The following is a 22,026-nucleotide window of genomic DNA, read 5'->3' as shown; positions in this document are numbered from 1 at the left end:
TTAAGATATGTTAAAAAAAATTTTTGCATACTGACTAGGATTATTTTGAGAGATGCCTTAGCAATTTATTATTAAATATTTTAATATACCTTGCTATATATCCCTAGATATTTATATGAACAAACTAGAGAAGAGTTCTGAAATTTTTACTTCTTACTCGAGAGCAAAGACTCTGACAAAATGAAAATTTGTTTGACAAATTATATCCCTGATTTATGGTTTTGACTCTGTCGGTTTTACAGGAGGAACAACATGGTATAGTGGTACAGTGAAAGTAGTAAGGCTTTGGAGTCTTGGGTTCAAATTCCAACTCAGGCAACTACACCTTGGGCAGATTTCCTCACCTTGCCAATCCTTACGTTCTTGTCAAGTAGCAATAATGTCTACCAGTATGGGAATTTTGTGATAGTCCTCCACCTAGTATATAATAGGAACTCAGTGCATTACTTTAGTACAAAGGTGCTTACTGACATTTATTTATTTATTTATTTATTTATTTAACATCTTTTTTGGAGTATAATTGCTTTACAATGGTGTGTTAGTTTCTGCTTTATAGCAAAGTGAATCAGCTATACATATATCCCCATATCTCCTCCCTCTTGCGTCTCCCTCCCACCCTCCCTATCCCACCCCTCTAGGTGGTCACAAAGCACCGAGCTGATATACCTGTGCTATGCAGCTGTTTCCCACTAGTTATCTATTTTACATTTGGTAGTGTATATATATCCATGCCACTCTCTCGCTTCGTTCCAGCTTACCCTTCCCCGTCCCCACGTCCTCAAGTCCATTCTCTATGTCTGCGTCTTTATTCCTATCCTGCCCCTAGGTTCATCAGAACCTGTTTTTTTTTTTTTTTAGATTCCACATATATGTGTTAGCGTACGGTATTTGTTTTTCTTTCTGACTTACTTCACTCTGTATGACAGACTCTAGGTCCATCCACCTCACTACAAATAACTCAATTTCATTTCTTTTTATGGCTAATATTCCATTGTATATATGTGCCACAGCTTCTTTATCCATTCATCTGTCGATGGACACTTAGGTTGCTTCCATGTCCTGGCTATTGTAAGTAGTGCTGCAGTGAACATTGTAGTACATGACTCTTTTTGAATTATGGTTTTCTCAGGGTATATGCCCAGTAGTGGGATTGCTGGGTCATATAATAGTTCTATTTTTAGTTTTTTAAGGAACCTCCATACTGTTCTCCATAGTGGCTGTATCAATTTATATTCCCACCAACAGTGCAGGAGGGTTCCCTTTTCTCCACACCGTCTCCAGCATTTATTGTTTGTAGATTTTTTGATGATGGCCATTCTGACTGGTGTGAGGTGATACCTCATTGTAGATTTTTTTTTTAAACAGAGTTATATGAACCAAAATTTCACAGTGTGAATAGCCTTTCTTTTTTTCTTAAAAGATTTTTTTTAATTAATTTATTTCATTTATTTATTTTTGGCTGTTTTGGGTCTTTGTTGCTGCGTGTGGGCTTTCTCTAGTTGTGCGTACTCTTCGTTGCGATGCGCAGGCTTCTCACTACGGTGGCCTTTCTTGTTGCGGAGCACAGGCTCTAGGCGTGCAGGCTTCAGTAGTTGAAGCACGCGGGCTCAGTAGTTGTGGCGCATGGGCCTAGTTGCTGCACGGCATGTGGGATCTTCCTGGATCAGGGCTCAAACCTGTGTCCCCTGCATTGGCAGGCAGATTCTTAACCACTGCGCCACCAGGGAAGCCCTCACTGTAGTTTTGACTTGCATTTTTCTAATGATTAGTGATGTTGAGCATCCTTTCATGTGTTTGTTGGCAATCTGTATATCTTCTTTGGAGAAATGTCTATTTAGGTCTTCTGCCCATTTTTGGACTGGGTTGTTTGTTTTTTTGATATTGAGCTGCATGAGCCTTACTGACATTTAAGTAGAGTCTTAGAGAATTAATTTTGGCTGTTAGAAAAGTGGTGAGGCACAAATTTGTCCCCAATGATCCGTATTAATGGGAAAAAATAGAGAGCATGTTAGATTTCGAAATATATTTTTATTCATATGTTGCCCCAAGAATGTATTCTACATTTTAATTCATGCCACTACAAAATGGTGAAGCCACATCATTCAGGAGAAACTGGAAACCTGTCTAGGTTTCTTTTTCAACTCTTCCACCTAGAGTTTACTCTCTCTAGTGTAAATGTCTCTCTTATTGGCCACAAAGGATAGGAAGGTATGCTAAATAAGTAAAAACTCAAAAAAAAAAAAAGCCTTAAATATGAAAGTATTTAGGGTGAAGGGTTATGATGACTGTAATTTACTTTCAAATACTTAAGCAAAAACAAGATGAAGCAAATATGGCAAAGTATTAATAATGATTAAATCTAGGTTATGGTATATAGGTACTCATTATACTACACTATTTTTCTGAAGTTTGGAAATCTTTATAATAAAAAAAAGAGAGATTTGTATAATTTTTTTAAAAAAGGGAGGAAGGGAACTTAAAGATTTTTTGTAAGCCTCAAACCCAGAATAGTAAAGTATTGATTATATTTATTTTCTTACAGAGAAATCTGGGCCCGATTTTTAGCTTTTGAAAGTAATATTGGTGATCTAGCTAGTATACTCAAAGTGGAGAAAAGACGGTTTACAGCATTCAAAGAAGAGTATGAAGGCAAAGAAACAGCTTTACTGGTAGATAGATACAAGTTCATGGATTTATATCCTTGCTCTGCAAGTGAACTAAAAGCGCTTGGGTATAAGGTATGTACTTGGGCTCAAGATGTGTGTAGTGTCTTTACTTTCCTATTGTTTCAGAATAGTTCATGGATAAACTTCACTCTAAAGTAAATTCTGAAATAGAAATTAATCTAGCTTTAGAAGAGATTTGCAGAATACAAAAAAGTTCAGGGATTTTCCTTGGGTTTGTGAAATATTGAGTATCAACAGTACTGAACAAAATGAGAATTAAAATGAGATTTAACAAACTTTCTTTCCTGGAAATTGTTAATGCCTTATATCTTATGTCTTGTGGGCAGATGGAGGAGGTGGGTGAAGGAAGAAAAACAAAAGAAAATCTGAATTTCACTTAGGTTAGTTTTTCTCTAATAGCTCTTAAGACTGATGTGTGTGTTTTGACAGGAGATCATATATAGTAATTCCTGCTATATATTTTGTAGATATAATGAAGAAACATTATAGCTTATTAAATCCATAAAGTTCCTTGAAGGATTTGTATCTTTAAAACAGGGCTCCTTCAGTGGGGCCCTTTAGGAAATTAGCTTATCTAGGAATGGAACTCTTCTGTTTGGACTACTGAGTCATAAGGAAACAAATATGGAAACTGAACTCATTCAGGCCAAGGGGAAAGATTAATGTTTACACACTCCTAGAAACAGCCCTTGCTGAGAAAACCATTGTCCTATAATTTCTTGATTTTTCTGTGTCATGTGAACAAAGACCAAGATGGAAATCCAAAGGGAATCTATATCCACAAGAGTCCTAGATTGGTCCCCTTAAGCCAACCAGCATTAGGATGTTCCTCACCATCATTCTGTATTTCCTCACTGCCCTCTTTTAGCCTGGGTCTCACTGGCTAAACCAGATTAAAATAAACTTCAGACCTCTTCATTAATGGAAGCTCCAGTTGTGTGCCAGCCCCGTGTTCCTATTCTGAACTAAGGGGTTACTGCTCAGGGATCAGCAGGTTCTGCTTCTGGTTTAACTACTTCTTAATGAAAAGCCAAAGACATTTTAAGACTATTATGTGGAATTTTTAGGCTATTTCAACTTTGCCAAGATGAAAATGGAAATTAGGGAAGTTAATGAAAAGATCTTACTAAGTAGAACTACTTCTTGAATATGAATTTTCCATCTTGTATTTGTTTCTGTTCTTTTATTTGGAAAGGATTATTATGCTTTTGTGTGTCACACATAAGTGAGAGAGGGAAAGAAAAAAAAGTAATTCCCAGTAGGCATACTCATTTAGATTTGCCACCAAATGCATATGAGCAAATTTTGAAAATATGAAGTTCTCTTATATCCCTTGATGGTGGCAAAAGAGGCTCTTTTGGTTTTAGACAGATTGACACTGGTTACCTGTAACAGAGGAACTTCTCTGGGATAGGGCCTCTTTAATAGGTAGCATGTTGCTCCCTCTGACATATCTCAGAGGGTTGCTCTCAGCCCTGGCAGACATTGCTGGGACACTGAAAAGAAGACTGGATGGGTGTGAGGTCAGAGAGGCCTGTGCTCTCAAATCCTCTCTCTCCTTCTTAGCCATCTAACACTGGAGACAGCAGAACCTCTTTTGAGTGCCGGCCCCTTCTGTAAAATGGACGTGTTACTATTTGCCTCCTCAGAGAGGGAATAAATGGCAAAAACTGACAAACAGTGGTTGCCCAACAAACATTCCTTCTCCCCTATAACAGTATTTTGGGAGTAATTTTTCATTTCATTAGCAGAATCTTATGAACTAATGTAAGTGATGATAAGCTTTATGTTAGGTTTCATGAAACAGCACATTACTTAATCCAGCTTCTTCACTTAGAGAACCTGGTAGATGATGTTCAATTTTAGTGGAAGGGAGATATCAGGAAAATATCTAAGACCGCAGATTTTCTTCCAAATTACCCCACCTCTACCTGGTATGTACTACCTACAAAAGCTTGTATCTATCCTACGAGTGTCCCACCTGGCGACACTGAGTCTAATGATTCTTAACACTGGTCTTTACAGCCCTTTAGCTTTCCTTGTTAACAACCTTTACTGTCATGGAAGTTCTCGCTTATCTTTCTCCATTCTCTCTATGGTTTTAACCCAGTTATTCACAGTGTATCCTCAAGATTGTAGAATTGCACAGTTATACTCTATAAGTCCCTTTTTCAGGTTTAGGATTCTTCTGTTCTGCATTTTCAGGATGTCTCCCGTGCTAAGCTAGCAGCTATAATTCCAGACCCAGTTGTAGCTCCTTCTATAGTGCCTGTTCTGAAAGATGAAGTGGATAGAAAACCAGAATACCCTAAACCAGACACTCAGCAGATGATTCCATTTCAGCCACGACATTTAGCACGTAAGCCATGACTTTAGATCCAGTACTGAGACTTCAGTTTGTTTGTTGGTTTAACTGGAGAGGTGTGGGGGGCAAAGTAATGTGACCTTTCCATTGTAGGTTAATAATTAGACTCAGGGTCACTATGACAGGTGGTTTGGCTGTAATCTTTGAACCAAGAGGAGTTTAAAATGTCTTAAAAAAGAAAAAAACAAAACCTCATTGATCCAGATTGCAGTAACCCATTTTGGCAGTGATACTTAAGACAGTTTTCAGAAATGCTGCTACATACAGATTACCTGCACAGCTGGAAACTTACTTTGGTGATGTTATTTGGTATCGTTTATACTTACTAATGGGTAATAGCCTCTCTGGATTCTATTTGAACAAGGCCCTTATGATTAAATATGTTACTGTATAACTGACTTTAAATGGGATTGCTGAAAAAATGACTTGTGAGGCTTAGGCATGATCTTTGACAAAAACTGACTAGCTCAGCCCCTGGGTTGTCTTATGCAAAGTCACTTGTTTACTTTTCTGCCTCCCAGTGGCCATGGGTTTGAGACTGCTTTCCCTGTCTCACCCACTTGAGTTTGGTCAAACATATAAAGCACTAAAAACATTTTAAGATGTCCAGAACAAAGCAACATAGACTATTTGTACATAGTAATTTATGTACAAATTACTTACGTTAGTTCATTACATGTGTAGAAACTCTTCCATCCCATTTGAGTCCTACTTTTCTTTCTTTTACAGCTCCAGGCTTACACCCTGTCCCTGGTGGAGTGTTCCCAGTACCACCTGCAGCAGTTGTTTTAATGAAACTTCTCCCTCCTCCTATTTGTTTCCAGGTTTGTTCACTATTTTCATGATAGATATTTGGTCTATGGGTAATTATAGTAGTTGTGTGCTTTTTCTCTTGTATCATGGGAAATACAAAGTATGGCTATTTTGTCAGATTATTGGGGATTAAATTTTCTTTGTGTCAAAATAGGGTCCTTTTGTACAAGTGGATGAACTGATGGAAATTTTCCGAAGATGCAAGATACCAAATAGTAAGTGATGAGTCTCCATTTCTAGAGTGGAATTCACACTGTTGTTTCCTAGGCAGGAGAGACTGTCATTCTTGCACTGAAGTTTCCAAAACCAGCTAGCCATCTTGCAGAAGTACAGTGACACCTAGGAGGGATCCAGACTCTCTTTGGTACAGAGAGGCTTGTTCATGTTCTTATTCTTCTAAGAAAAACATCATCAAAAGCTTATCTTTTCTATTCATGTGAACATGCACTATCAGGTTTGGCTTATGAAAATAATTTTATTAATTTTAACAGCAGCTTTTTTGTCTTTAATTATTCAATAGTATCAGTAGTACTATCTCAGAATTTCCTAATAGGAGGCTACAAAATTATAAAGTATCCAAAGTAGTACATACATATTCCTTCACAGTAGCATACTTTTAAACATCCTCCAACAACAGTCCTTTTTGTTTTGCTTCAATAGCAGTTGAAGAAGCTGTGAGGATCATTACTGGAGGAGCCCCAGAGCTAGCTGTAGAAGGCAATGGCCCGGTGGAAAGTAATGCAGTACTCACCAAGGCTGTCAAAAGGCCCAACGAGGATTCAGATGAAGATGAGGAAAAGGGAGCTGTCGTTCCCCCTGTTCATGACATTTACAGAGCGAGGCAGCAGAAGCGAATTCGGTGAAGCAGGCACAGAACCTGCCCCTGAAAGAAAACTCCTATCCAGGATTCCTTTTGCCTCTTAAGTCATATGTTTAAAAGAGACAATGCTTTGTTACAAAGTTCTTGGAAACAAAGTTGTATTGTCATTGGTGCCTCTATTCATATGCTTCTTGAGAAAAACCAACCAACCTATGTGAATTTTAGGATTTGGAACAGACCTATGCTCTAAGCAAAATTAGGTTTTCAAAAATGTGAGAACAGTACAAAGTGGCAGAACCACATTTTGTTCCCGCTTCAAGGGTGTCTTGTATGTACCACTTGAAGACTTGTGGGTTTTCAACAGTTTTATTTTAAAAACTGGATGGCTTATGATTGTAAAGCATTTTATCACATTTTCTGAAAACAACAGCTGTTCTTGGTTTGCTTATGTAGAGTCCTGCCTTATTGTTTGTTTTATTTATGGCAGAATGTACGGTTTTGTAGTTTAAAATTTTAAAAAACAATCCTTTAAAAAATAAAAGGATCTCAAAAAGTCATGTCTCCTGCTGCTGCTTTCATTCAGATTTTATTTGAAATAGCTACTTATGTTATTTAGCCAATACTGTTTAAAAATAAATGTCAACCATGTAAGGAAAAGTCATCCTGTATTTACTATATATACACTTAACTGTTGTCCTTTCCTGGTCTTTTTTGCTACTATTTGAAAACATGAGGGATCCATTTTTAAGAAGCAAATTAAACATTTTAGAAATCTTCAAATATGAATGCATTTTCCCCAAATTAAACCTGAGGGCGATAGATAGAGATATTTTATCTTTCATGTCTCTTAAAAGCAACATAAGTGTGGGAATTCCTTTAACCACTCACTGTCTTGCTCTCACGTAAATATATTTCAAAAAGTGCTCAGTGTTCAAGAACATTTTTTTCATCAGCTAAACAAAGACAGCATTAAAGGAAACTATAGCTGAGTAACCAAAAACTAGCTACAGTGAGCAAAAACTTACCATAAAAATTAAAAGAAGAATTAAGTTTTGCTCTTTTTTAGCAACGTTACCTCCTCTTGACTCATTTCTAGAAAACTAGACCAACAACTAGTTGAGCCTAAGGATTGTGATTCAGAATAAAAGCTAAAAATAAGGAAGGAAAAAAGAGGAAAAGTAGGAAGGCTATAAAGAGACAATCTTGCACAATGGGTACACAATTTAGAATTTGAATTCAAGTGTGATTAAATATCAGCTTCAAATATTTCTATAAAACCTATAATAAAAGGTTATCTTGAATCACTTTCTTATATAAATTTATAAGTAACAAGGTCATATTTACCTAAGTTGATCACAAGCATATGTCTCCAGTATTTTCCCAGTAAAGCTGAGAAAAATTTCCTCAAAACAAAGCTGCCTCTACTTCAGATTTTGTTATCTTCCTAAGTATCATTTTCAAGCTGTGTGGGTTTTTTTAAATATCATGGTTATCAACAAAACAATCTGAAAGGCATAAGTAGTACCATATAGTAGAAACTTTAAAATATAGAGATATGGAATCTTTCCTGATGTGCTATCTTTGAGTAGCGTATTGAAGAAGACAAAATGGTTTCAAATACCTGTAATGGTCTGTAACAGTCTTCCCATGTGACAAAAGAAAGCCACATGATTGAGTATGGAAAATGCTTTTTTTTTTTTTTTTTTTTTTTTAGCATTGTAATAAGAAAACACACACGTACACCCCTACCTACCTTGGGGAAAAGTGCTACTAAGGACTGTTAAGGCCATTATGTGTATTACAATTGCTCCTACTACATTTATTTCTAAGATTTTTTCCCCTAGAAATTATATGACCTTTAAACTTAAAAAGGATTATTTCTTAAGAAAATATTTTCTAATGTTCTACCTGATATATATATGAACTTTTAGTTTTTAGTATGATTTTGTCTGAATGTTTGATAATTCCTTTTGTAAACATAGTGAACAAGTAGCATGATGTTAGAAATCTGAAATTATTTTTGGAAATCTATCTGCAGACTGGTATATACAGCCAGTCCTACATGTCCAAGGACTCTCATATATCCATATTGCTGGACCCAGAGAAATTACCAGAAGATATCCATATCTTTCCTCTTTATAAAAACAATGACAGCATCTCCCCACAATTCTAGAACTGGATAAAATTTGAGGACCATAAATGCTTCCTAAACAAAAATCAGTCAAACTCTGGCTTTTAGCACTAAATTTCGAATGAGAGGTTTTATCTATGTTGCCACACATAGTAAAGTAAAAGGTTATAGCTACCTAGTAAATATAAAACTGATCAAATTGTACCACTGGAAAAGAATGAAAAAATATACCACTTTTGTCAGCATACTGACCTTGGGCAATAATTATTAATTTATTTGATAATTTTATAATCCTCTATTGGATATGCTTTCTTTAAAAAAATAAATTTATTTATTTACTTTTGGCTGCACTGGGTCTTCGTTGCTGCACGTGGGCTTTCTCTAGTTGTGGCGAGCGGGGGGCTACTCTTCGTTGCGGTGAGCGGGCTTCTCATAAATTTTGGTTTTTACATTTCAGTTCCCAAAGCAAACTTCATTAAAGTTGGTAGTTCCTACTTGGCTGTGACGTTCAGCAAGTGAAGTTATATTTCATTTAATAAAAATTTCAGAAGTCTTGAAAGGTAATTCATACCAAGTAACAAAACTCAGGTACCATATTACTGATTTAAGTAAAAACTTAAAATATTCAACAGAAGTGAGCTTACCAGTCTCTGGGAATAAAAGTCCAAAAAACCAATTCAGTTTACTAAATTTTCTTCCCCGTCTGAGCCCTGACCAAATTTCTGCTTCGAGCTTACCGCAGACAGTACTTTAAAAAGCGGAGGCAACAAGAATTAGAAAGGAAAAATAAAGTGTTACTTCGATTTTAAGGTTGCTTTTAAGTCAGAAGTTGCACTTAAAGGTTCTCACTGTTTAGTTCAGATAAAACAGACACAAAAATGGTGAAATCTGACTATTGCCACCAACTCCAGACACATCTGATTACTAAATTAAGTGACATACCATCAAATCAGGCCTATAGATTAGTTCAGAAGGCAACACAGTATGACAGAAACCCACACTAGGGGCAGTTTTAAGTTAAATTCTGCCTGTTCAGATTTCTGACACTTCTAGCTTTTTCTGAAAGTGTCAGTGAACATTTGATAGGTTAATAGAGGCTTTTAGGCCTAAAGGTTTTCCCCTCCCCCATCGCATGAAGTTGCTTTGAATACTGTGAATAAAAAGGCAATCCATTAAAATAGGTATACAATATAAAACCCAATATAAATACACAATTGCAAACATCATTGTAATTCTTTATTTAGATTATGTTTTCAATGAGATAGTGCCTTTTAACATGAGTTTCATAGCCCATCGTCCACTACCATTCAGTCATCCACTCATTTGTTCACTCATGCATTCGTTTACTTCAAATGATATAGAGGTGGAAATGGGGAGAAACCACTGGGGTGGAGTGAATGGCAGCAGATAGGAAAAGTAAGATTGCAGCTCTAGCACAGAAGCGATGAGAAAAGAAAATAACAGTCTTGGGACAGGACAGGAGGAAAAACTTTCCTACAGGCCTGTAAAATGTGCTTGACTGAAGGGAGGTTGGGCACCAACAGTCGAATCTGTCATGATAACAGACATGCACCTACAGGCAGGGTTATATGCTCTCCTTTGTTGCTAATAAAGTCATTCATAGTCCTTCTGCATGTACAAAGCATTCTAATATCCATTATCAAATTTAATCCTCACAGGAAGTGTGAGTTAGGAGTATGCTCATTTTACGGGTGAAAATACAGAGCCCAAGGAAGGATGATTCGCCCAACATCACGTAACCTTGCAAGAAGGCAACAGAGGGAAGATCTCAACCCAGGTCTTCCTCTACATCAGGAACTCTCTGCACAATCCTACTGCAGTCTACTTAAGTTATTAAATCCAGTCAGATTTACTACAGAATGTCAGACTTGGAAAGGCGCTTGTAAGGTCAAATCCAGTCCTTTCATTTTATAGGTATTGGAAATGGGTCCTGATTTGCTCGAGCTAATCACATAACAGAAATGGGATCAAAACTCTCGTTTCTTGACAGCTCCCAGTCTTTCCACTCTACCACCCTGCCTCAAAATTAAAAGAAATACAAATGTTATACATAGAAATCAGGGCATGCCAAGATGTCACTGGAAATCAAACAGCAAACACCTATTCCCTCCCTTTGAAATTCACCAGGAGTAGGCTGCTCTATTCCCAGGTTATCTTAAGACTTTGGAGAAAGTCAAATAAGCCACAAAAACAGAACTGCTAAATAATCCATTCAGAATTGTCAGCCAGTATGTGCACGTTATGTGCCTATTGAGTCAAACTTTTTAATAACTTCTCTTCACAGAGAAAAAAGTTCCTATACACCTGTCCACTGCATTAATCAGTAAGATATATCAGTGTAACTCTTACTGAAGTATATTTATAAAGGGTTACATAAAGGATCACATTTTACAGCTTGCTTTAGAATAAGATTAAAAAATATATACATGTAGAGTGAGAATCCACCCACTATCCACCCAATCAGTTGAGAGCTGACAAGGCAGCAGTTACCACTCTAGACACTCATTCATTCATTCATTCAGGAGACTATCAAAGAAATCTACCTGACCTGCTGATATCAACCCAACTCTCAAGGCAATCAGTTCTACCCGCCTACAGTGAAATACTAGTGCCAAATAAACTTAGCACTTCCACAAAAGACATGTTTTCCACAAACCTGTTAGGCAGGAAACCATATCAAATGCAATCAGTATGCAGTATATAACCCAATTCAATTCTGAAGGATAATTTATACGCCAAAGCTATTTCTGTCTTGGAGGGAGAGCTGTAAGGGGGAGTTCTAAGTAGATGCTTAGCAAATGTTTCCTGAGTGACTAAATGAACTAAATGAATTTTCCTGGCCCTTAGTGATAATCCTATGAGATTCCAGGAAGAAAACTAGCTCACTTATCTTCAAAGAGCAGCAACAAAACGATTCAATATGAATATTGTGATTCTGAACTTTGCCATCTTCGTTCTGGCTTCTGTAGAATTCCACCAGTGGACACTGAGGTAGTGGGGGCCACAGGAGTCTGACTCCCTGTTATACAGGCATCAAGATTTCAAACTGTTCAAACTTCACTCTGTCTATGTAGGAACCCATGAGGGAAGAGAAAGAAAAAAATCACCTAAGAGTTAACTCTGAAAAAAGAAATCAAAATGAAGAAACTTTGAGATTTAGGGAAAATGGCTGCAGGAGCTGGTGACCCACCCTGCATCTGTGAGGGTAACGCTCCTCTCTGGCATCCTTGGATGCGGAGGGAGGGACCCAAACGCTGAGGCTGAGGCAAGCAAGAGTGCTGCCCCCAGGAACCTCATACTCTACAACCAGTGAGCACAGCTTCCACAGCAGCCTTATCTCCAGAAACAATTCCAGAGGTGACCTCATTGAATAAGATACAAAAGATGGGATTTTGTTCTTTAAAAGTTCTACTTACTGAGCTTTCATCCCCTTCCAGTGAAACCTTGGAGGATTTGTCCTTCAGCCTAAACTTTATTAATATGACCTCTGACCATGTAACTCAGCATACATTTCTGACTGCAAGTAAAAATATTAGAAGCAAATACTTGGAGAAATCACATTCCCAGTATAACCTTCACTCCTCTGAAGCCTCGCATCACTAGACAGTGTACAGGGTGGATGTTTCCCCAACGCTGTCCCCAGCTCCACCCCAGCCCTCATCGGCTTGAATGAAGGGATTCGTTGCATGATTCTGGCAACTGGAGATCGCCCAACAACTTCATGGCTGTTTCTAACAAAATGTCCCTGTCTAAAATACACACAGGCACGTGCGCACATTTTATTATTTTTTTTAACAGAACAGGTCACCTGTGAGAGCCAAGCTACCCTTTCAGTCACAGGATATGTCAGGAATTCTGGTCACTGAAGTTCCTCAATAAATACTGCTCAGAAACCAGGGATTTCCTATAACTTCATTTTCCAAGAAATAAGTGAGCTGACGCTATTTTACCTGAAAACACTTAAATCCAATGCTGGCATTCGAATCCAATCAATACATCTATGTATTGTATCAGAGTGAACTTCTCAGTAAAAACTTCAGACATCTGTCCTCTTCTATACATTACACTAACATATATTTTTAAAAAATTCCTCCTTGACTTTCAAGGCATAAAAGTCACAGAATTTTCCTTTCTCTAGATCCCATAACTGCTATCATCCAGGCTCAGAAGTAATTTTGTATAAACAAGTAAGCTTTTTAAAATCAAATAACTCTCCTCTAGAACAAAAGGGTTCTGAGGCTCCGGCTAGCCCAGGCAGGGAGAAAGCAATAAATAGTGGGTGCGGGAGGTGTGTGGAGGCAGTGAGACTATATAAAGTCCTTCCAACACAAAATACATGGAGGAAGGAGGGCTGGGCTGGGCAAGAGAGGGGCAAGGGTCTAAACGCATCACGGCCTGGTTCTGTTCACTCTGGGGTGGCTGTCAGATACTCTTGGGTGTCTGAAAGAAAAACGAGCCAGATGGCAGAAGAGGTCCCAGGCTGCTGGGAGAGACGAGGCAGCTACGATCATGATAGGGTGTGGGTGGAGACACACGGCAGTCCACCCGTTAAAAGCTGAGTGCTACCTACAAAACTCACGATAACGAAAAGCTTCTCTGATTTGTAAACTTGCACTCATAAACACAAACCCTCAAAATAGAAGTCAGTACATTTTTCAACAAGTCTTTTCAACAGTGATACACAATATTCTTCCTTTGGGCATCAGTGCTGTTAAATAGAAATGTACTAAGCAGCCATTTTCCAAAGCAACACTACAGCTGAGAACAGGTCAAGTGGGTAACACTGCTGCTGCAGGGAGCACAGGCATTAGTTAGGGTCTGACAAGGATCTTACTGAGGATCGCATCATAGTAGGGACTGAAGACCATCTTGTTATAGTTGACCAGGCGCACGAACTTAATGGCAACTTCCTCCAGCTCTGTTTGAACTGGACCTAATCCCCCTGGGGCTGTGGGCAATGGCTTCTGATGACTGGAGACAAGGTAGGTTTCTAAGAAGGTCAGGATTCGGGAATCTGCGATAGAAAAGAAAGCAGTTGTTTTCTTCTTGGTCAGGGTGACTTTACAAGCTCCTATTTATGCTTCAGTTTTCAGCTTAAACATCACCTTTTCGGGAAAGTCTTCCCTGACCATCCCGAGGCACCTCCCACTTCTGAACATTCATCCCATTTGTACTGTACTCCCCCCCAAAACCCCAAAGCTGGTCCGCTCCACGGGGTGGGACCACGCTCATCTTGTTCATCATTCTCTCCTCAGCACCCAGCACAGTGCCTGCCATGAAGCCTGGCCACCAGGCAAAGCCCAAAATACACTTGGAAAGCAAGGATAAATGTATGAACGATTAATGGGAGGTTAGGGTGCTGCCAGGTTCTGCTCTCAGAAAAGCAAGGCACACTGAGACCAACATGAGCCATTGTTTAAGATCATATAAAAAGTGGGAGGAAAAATAAAGCAGGAAATGCAAGTTCAAAAGAGAAGAGAAAGGGACTTCCCTGGTGGCACAGTGGTTAAGAATCCGCCTGCCAATGCAGGGGACACAGGTTCGAGCCCTGGTCCGGGAAGATCCCACATGCCGCAGAGCAACTAAGCCCGCAAGCCACAACTACTGAAGCCCACGCGCCTAGAGCCCGTGCTCCCCAACAAGAGAAGCCACCACAAGGAGAAGCCCACGCACCACAACCAAGAGTAGCCCCCGCTCGCCGCAACTAGAGAAAGCCCGTGCGCAACAACGAAGACCCAACACAGCCAAAAATAAATAAATAAATAAATTTATTTAAAAAAAAAAAAGACTCCAGCCTATTGGCTTGTGATCTAGATTTTCCCATAAGCCCACATGAAAGAAGCCTAAGCCTCCTTCTCCAAAGCTTGCAATGAAGGCCATGGAGTTGTCCTACTCTGAGGAATCATTTAGTTTGATGCTTCTTTAGCCCACCCCCTGGTATGATATTTTTGCACTTTCCTGTGTGTCCTCAGCTGCCAAAAAAGTGTGTGTGCAAGCCACACCTTGCAGATTTTATTACAAAAGCAATAGCAGCATTTATATTAAATAAGCGTTTTCAAACTTCACACCCACCTCATGCCCTAAGGAACCTTCTCAGGTGCAACTGACTTACATCTTTTGGAGTCCAGTAACACACTCAACTGGCTGTGACTAAACAACCTAGATGACAGGACTAAGGGAGCAGCTTAGTAGCCAGTGGTCTCCTCACAGCACTTCCCCGCATCCCCACCCCAGTTGACAACAATGATCTCGACAGTCCGAGGGCCCTGCAGCATCAGGAAGCTCCTCCTGAGGGACCTGCAGATGAAACTGTGACTAATGCGGGCCTGGGATGAAATTTTTAAAAGTCATGGTATTAGAAGCACACCCATGTCACTGGTTCAGCCTCCACTCCAACCTAGAATCTGATAACCACAGATCATTCTGCTTTTGCCTGAAGCCTGCTAACTTTTCATTATCTATAAGATGAACATCTATCTGAGTTCGTAAAGAAGATAAGGAAGGACTTTACAATTAATTAAATGACAATAATTTTAAAAATTAAATATTAAATGTATTAGATGTAAAAATTAAATATTAGATGTAGTGAACAGAATCAACCAGGGATGATGGAAAGTCACAGCTCATATAGCAGAGTAATATATATATATGCCCCCTGCAGTGGAAGTGCAGAGTCTTAACCACTGGACCGCCAGGGCAGTCCAGAGTAATATTTTTAATAACTGCGACTCGTTAGTGAGTCCTCCTTATGTGCTGCCAGGTTCTGCAGTAAGCACCTTACATATCTTATCACCTGCAGTCCTCTCAGCAACCCTGCAGGTGTTGGTATTACCCCCTTTATAGAGATGATGAAACTCAAGTATCACGTCACTTGCTCAGGCTACACAGTAAGTGCTTGTAAAGAAAACCCATCCTAGCCTTGTACTACAGCTATACTTCTCCCTTACCCTCGCGCCATTACCACATTCAAAACGCTTCTGACTCCAGATCCGGGGGAGAAGCGTCCCCACGCCAAGCAATTCTCTGTGACCCCAGCTGGGCATCCTACAATTTTACTCAGTTCTGACACTACGTGGAGATAGCCTCAGATCCCACAGGTTAAGGGCTCAGGTCCAGAAGACTGCCCCCGGACTTCAGAAGCCGATCACGAGGAGTAGGCCCGCAGGTCATCCACAACTTCTGACTTGACTACAAATCGGAGGTTGCCATGACGTCCTCTCCCTTGGCTTTTTTTTTTTTTGCGGTACGCGGGCCTCTCACTGTTGTGGTCTCTCCCGTTGCGGAGCACAGGCTCCGGACGCACAGGCTCAGCGGCCATGGCTCACGGGCCCAGCCGCTCCACGGCACGTGGGATCTTCCTGGACCAGGGCATGAACCCGTGTCCCCTGCATCGGCAGGTGGACCCTCAACCACTGCGCCACCAGGAAAGTCCCTCCCTTGGATTTTGATGATTTGCTAGAATAGCTCACAGAACTCAGGGAAACACTTACTTAGGTTTACCAGTTTATTATATAATAAAGGATCTGATAAAGGATACAAATGAAGAGTCGGAAGAAGCCATACATAGGGTGAAGTCGGGGAGAGTCCAGAGAGCAAGAGCTTCTGTTCCCGCGGAGCTGGGGTGCACCACCCGTCCACTGCACGGATGTGTTCAGCAACCCAGAAGCTCTCCAAACCTTGTACTTTTGGGACTTCTGTGAAGGTTTCATCACGTAGGCATTTCTAGCCCCTCTCCTCTCTCTGGAGGATGGAGGGCGGGGCTGAAAGTTCTAAGCTTCTAATCATGGCTTGGTCTTTCGGGTGACCAGCCTCCATCCAGGAGCCCATCAAGAGTCACCTACTCAGAACGCAAGACACTCCCAGCACCCAGGAAATTCCAAAGGAGGTAGGAGCTCTGGGTCAGGAGCCAAGGTCAGAGACCAAACACTAGAACAAAAGATGCTCCTAGAGCTCTTATCACTGAGGAAACTACCAGAGTTTCAGGAGCTCTGGGCCAGGGGCCAGGGGCAGACACCAATATATTGTTTCCCACCACCTCACAGTGCTGGATGGAGCAGGGTTCTGAACAAAGACCGGTGATTCCAAAGCCAGAGCCCTCAGGACAGTGATGGCTGCCTAGTCACTTGGCCAAAGCTTCGGGTCACCCTAACTGCACTACGGTGAATAATCACTCATTGGCACTCGTAATCCATCAAACCCTTCTAGATGTCCGCAGAGGGACCTGTCTGCCAGCCCATCGCAGGCATATCCCTGGTCCCGCCTTCACCCAAACGTACCCACGATCCTGCGGATGGGGTTGTCAGGACTGGCCACAGCCTGGATCTGGCCCTTGAGCACGGTCTCCTTGTCCGTGGTGAGGGGGCTGAACCCGCACAGGGAAAGGCAGCTGCTCACCTCCAGGCAGACTTTCTCCCCAACGGTAGTCAGGGCATCCTCCAGATGGAAGGAGCTTGAGCAGAGAAGGGAAGGAGAAGCCAGTGAAGAAAGGGCCCATCAACAAAGTACACATGCACCCCGCCAAGCCCCCGCCTGGGGAGAGTCACAGCGACCAATTCACAGACTGATGGGTTCAAAGGGAAAACTGTGCCTCTTCCCTGCCCTGAGCCCCTCAGACTGCGTCCATCCAACTCAGGGGACTTTGTCTCTCTGCCAGAAAGAACAGTGGCACGGGGAGGGCTCAGGTTATGCCTGGTCCGACAATCTAAAAGCTAACTTCTTGCTAGCATCTGTGTGGTGAAATAACCCTGGAACTGACTTAGGACTACCTTGGACACCTCTGGAGCAACACACCAGAAACCAGAAATGTGGCAGCCGCGGGACGGAGGGGGAGAGAAACTTTTCATTGGATACCACTTTGTCCCTTTAGGCTTTTTTTTTTTTTTTTTTTTTTGCGGTACGCGGGCTTCTCACTGTTGTGGCCTCTCCCGTTGCAGAGCACAGGCTCCGGACGCGCAGGCTCAGCGGCCATGGCTCACGGGCCCAGCCGCTCCGTGGCATGTGGGATCTTCCCGGACCGGGGCACGAACCCGTGTCCCCTGCATCGGCAGGCGGACTCTCAACCACTGCGCCACCAGGGATGCCCCCTTTAGGCTTTTGAAACACAGTGTATTAACGACTTTCAAAGAACAAATAAAATTAAAATCTAAAAGTTAAAATTCACACCTCTATTTCCTGGGGCTCCTGGGCTCCCCTGGAGTCTCTGTGGAGAGCCCTTGTGCTGCAGGGTGTTGTCTGAGAAGGCAATTGCCTTTGTCCTGGATCTAGAGGCTGTGTACAGTAGAATGAGTGGGAGCAAATGTGAGAGCCCCAGGACTTGCTGCTGGGGCCAGGGTGGACAAGGCAGGGCCGGCCTCCCAAGGAAGCGCTGGACATGCCCTCCTCCTCAGTAGCTTTGACAGAGCAGTTTTACTGGAGGGGGACCTAGGTGACAGCCCAGGGCCACACCTGTGCAAGGGCCTCGGGCCAGGCCTCGCCTCAGCAAACACCCTGCAGGCCTGAGTCAAGACTGTTGAGCCCCAGGTCACAACTCATGGACACGCCCCTCATCACACTGCACACATGCAAGCTGTGTGCAAACCCAGCAGCCAATTCCTCCACTTTGTAAGGAGGAGGAGAAGGTCTGGGGACATCCCACTTGGAGAATCCTCTGAGGTGGACCTTGTCAGATACAGGTTTACTTAGAAACATTCAAAAATATTCTATATGCTGGAAACCACATAAATCACCTAATCTGATTTCACTGCAGAAGCAGTTGCCCTCACACAAGTGTAGATTGGTGCTGGTTGATAAATAATCCATTTACGCTCAGCACAAAATGTCTATGAGGAGTGTGCAAAGGGCAGAAAACTTTAGTCACATTCACACACTCTGGAGGAATGCAGCTTGTTTCTTATTTGACCTTTCCCTAGGACTGTGTTGACCAAACTATTAGTTGATTATAAAAGCAATTTATTGGGTAGCAACCAGTATTTTTTTTCTTTTTAATGGGATAAGAATAGAATAGAAATATCAGGAAGTATTAAGCACAGTTGGGTAAGTTTCACTTGGTGAAGTTTTTATTGCAGTTACATGTGTGTCCAAGTATGCACTGTCACCACGGAAGATGAATTTCTTACTATGCGTCCTGGTCACAAACAATTGAAAGCCACCGTCCTAGAGCCTTGCTAATCAGCCCTGGAGTGGACTCTAACTTTGACCGTGTGACCCTGAGTAAATCCTGCGGGGGCAAAGAACGCTGGAGTGCCAGGTTTCCTCAGTCTCCGGCAAGTGGCCCCAATTCTGCCTTACACCGCAGATCTCTGCTCCAGTCTGCTCCCTGCCACCCACTGCCTCCCACCATCTGTTGAAGGCCCTGGTCGCCACAGCTCTCTGTCACTTACGGCAGATGCATATCTGTGAGCAGAATCTTCACAATCATCTTGAGTTTCTCAGCGAAGTCGGCCCGGCTGGAAATTCCTGGGGCTGCCATGCTGAACGTGACCAGCAACACGGCCCCCAGGACAGTCAGTTGCGCCAGCTGGAGCTGGAACTCTTGGAAGCGAGATTGGTCCATCAAAACTGTCTGCAATGAATAAAACAGAAATCATCCTGAGCTGCAGGTTTGGGCTGTCACCAGCAGAGGGCAGTGGGGCCACAGCCCATATGGAGGCCTCTGAAGTTCCCCTGAGGACTTTCTAGTCCCTTCAGAGCCGGCCATAAGGGAGTCAGGTGTGAATTCTTCCACCGCAGCGCCCCTCTCCCTTAGGAAGGCTGCAGTACAACATGAGCCAGACGGGGTGTAAATCCACTTCATCATTTAATAGCAGCACAACCTCATGCAGGTTTCTTCAACTCTCTGAGCCCTAGGCAAAATGGGGATTCCTCCTTCACAGCGCTGTTTTAAAGATGAAAAAAGGGGAGAGGGATAAGTTGGGAGACTGGGATTGACAATATACACTCTACTATGTATAAAATAGATAACTATTAAGGACCTACTGTATAGCACAGGGAACGCTACTCAATACTCTGTAATGACCTATATGGGAAAAGAATCTAAAAAAGAGTGGATATATGTATATGTATAACTGATTCACTTTGCTTTACAGCAGAAAGTAACACAACACTGTAAATCAATTATATTCCAATAAAAATTAAAAAGAAAGAAAGAAAGAAAGATGAAAAAAGACCATGTATATAAAGTGGCTGGGACTTCCCTGGTGGCGCAGTGGTTGAGGATCTGCCTGCCAATGCCGGGGACACGGGTTCGATCCCTGGTCCAGGAAGATCCCACAGGCCGTGGAGCAACTAAGCCCATGAGCCACAACTACTGAGCCTGTGCTGTAGAGCCCACGAGCCACAACTACTGAGCCCACGCGCGGCATCTACTGGAGCCCGCGTGCCTAGAGCCCGTGCTCCGCAACAAGAGAAGCCACTGCAGTGAGAAGCCCGCGCACCACAACGAAGAGTAGCCCCTGCTCGCCGCAATTAGAGAAAGCCTGCAAGCAGCAACAAAGACCCAAGGCAGCCAGAAATAAATAAATAAATGTATTAAAAAAAGAAAGATAATAATAAAGTGGCCGGCAGAGCCAGCACTCAATAAATAGGAATTACATCATTAGACGGGAAAGAGTAATGCGGTACACAGGGGACCAACTCATCCCAGTTTTTCCGGGAGTGGCCTGGTTTAAAAACTGAAACTCCCAAGTCCTGTGAACACTTCCCCTCCCCACGCTCACTCCCAGTCCTGGGCAAACCAGACAACCAGCCACCCCATCCAGGGCACAGGAGGGAAGGAGGGGAGAAATACACTTATTCACCTCGGTATCCCCCTCAGTATCCAGCATAAAGGAGGCTCTCAAGAACTGGGGAGTGAATAAAGAAAGAGAAAAATCAATGATAAGTAGAAAAAGTAGGAACAACAGATAATGCCTGGAAAGTAGTCAGTGAGTGAATTTCCATGACAGTGTCCCCGTGTTATTGACAGGCCTGGGCCCTGCCAGGCCAAAGTCCTCTGTGTGGGGTGAGGAGGTAAAGGGAAGTGGAAAGGCTGAGGAGAAATGACTTCTGATCTGAGTTTTTACAGATGAATCAAATAAACTTGAAGGACCAGTCTTGCTGCAAGAAACTGACACACCAAATCGAGACATTAACAATGTGGAGTCTTAGCCCAGAATTCTCCCTAAGAAGTAAAAACCATATTTGAAGGCTGAGACTCCTCCACTGTTAAACAGAGAGGCTTTACCAGTCTCTTTTTTGACTTCACTTTATTACAGGGCAGCATCCTTGCTTTGCGGCCTCCTAGCAGTATGCTGTACTTGGGTTTAGGATGCAAAGGATTTCCAAGGATCAATTCTGAGAGTAGACATCTGTCCCCAGTGAAAACACCGTTTTCCCCACGGCTATTTTTTATTTATTTATTTTTTTTTGGTACGTGGGCCTCTCACTGTTGTGGCCTCTCCGGTTGCGGAGCACAGGCTCCAGACGCGCAGGCTCAGCGGCCATGGCTCACGGGCCCAGCCGCTCCGCGGCATGTGGGATCTTCCCGGACCGGGGCATGAACCCGTGTCCCCTGCATCGGCAGGCGGACTCTCAACCACTGCGCCACTAGGGAAGCCCCCCACGGCTATTTTTTGAGAGAATGTCTGCAGGAGAGAGGAGAGAGCATGTCACTCTGCAGGAAGGAAGCTCCCCACCCCCACTTCAATACCCCCTTGAGAGCGTGCTCTGGCACAAAACAGGGAACTCAGAGGAAAGAGGTGAAACCTTAGGCTCACAACATCTTAAAAAGAAAAATAAGGAACTGAGAAAGAAACTTAGAGAAGTAGCAGGATCTGAGGCTAGAGATAAGAAGCCTGAGTGCCCTCAAAAAAGGGGGGGAGTCTAGACACCAAACCAGCTATTTGCTGGGGGAATCCCCCATTAGTCATCTCCTTAAAGGACTCCTGCAGTTAGAAGCACTTACTGCGAAAAACATACAAAGAAAAAAAATATTGCTCTGGGCTTCTCTGGTGGCGAAGTGGTTAGGAATCCGCCTGCCAATGCAGGGGACACGGGTTCAAGCCCTGGTCCGGGAAGATCCCACATGCCGCGGAGCAACGAAGCCCATGCACCACAACTACTGAAGCCCGCGTGCCTAGAGCCCGCGAGCCACAGCTAGAGAAAGACTGCACGCAGCAACAAAGACACAATGCAGCCAAAAATAAATAAATAA

The 22,026-nt window shown here is 42.3% G+C and overlaps 2 protein-coding genes across 6 annotated transcripts in view; one reads left to right on the top strand and one right to left on the bottom strand.

Moving 5' to 3' along the window:
• Positions 1-9,121, top strand: part of CSTF3 (cleavage stimulation factor subunit 3) — a 72,642-nt gene extending 63,521 nt beyond the window's left edge. The window contains exons 17-21 of the mRNA XM_081240327.1: positions 2,543-2,738; positions 4,893-5,046; positions 5,782-5,876; positions 6,020-6,080; positions 6,526-9,121. Coding sequence (XP_081096453.1) covers positions 2,543-2,738; positions 4,893-5,046; positions 5,782-5,876; positions 6,020-6,080; positions 6,526-6,728 — 709 coding nt within the window. The 3' untranslated portion in view covers positions 6,729-9,121. The remainder of the gene's footprint in view (positions 1-2,542; positions 2,739-4,892; positions 5,047-5,781; positions 5,877-6,019; positions 6,081-6,525) is intronic.
• Positions 9,122-12,200: 3,079 nt separating this feature from the next.
• Positions 12,201-22,026, bottom strand: part of TCP11L1 (t-complex 11 like 1) — a 32,113-nt gene continuing 22,287 nt past the window's right edge. For all 5 annotated transcript variants that reach the window (XM_081241343.1, XM_081241344.1, XM_081241345.1 and 2 more), the window contains 3 exons: positions 19,217-19,398; positions 17,114-17,286; positions 12,201-13,851 (listed from right to left, as the gene is read on the bottom strand). In XM_081241343.1, the coding sequence (XP_081097469.1) occupies positions 13,649-13,851; positions 17,114-17,286; positions 19,217-19,398 (558 nt within the window). In that variant the 3' untranslated portion in view covers positions 12,201-13,648. The remainder of the gene's footprint in view (positions 13,852-17,113; positions 17,287-19,216; positions 19,399-22,026) is intronic.

The sequence above is a fragment of the Mesoplodon bidens genome (genome assembly GCF_964165515.1).
Source record: "Mesoplodon bidens genome assembly, chromosome: 7".
Taxonomy (NCBI): Eukaryota; Metazoa; Chordata; class Mammalia; order Artiodactyla; family Ziphiidae; genus Mesoplodon; species Mesoplodon bidens.
The sequence above is the reverse complement of the archived record's forward strand: the minus strand, read 5'-3'. Positions and strand labels throughout refer to the sequence as shown.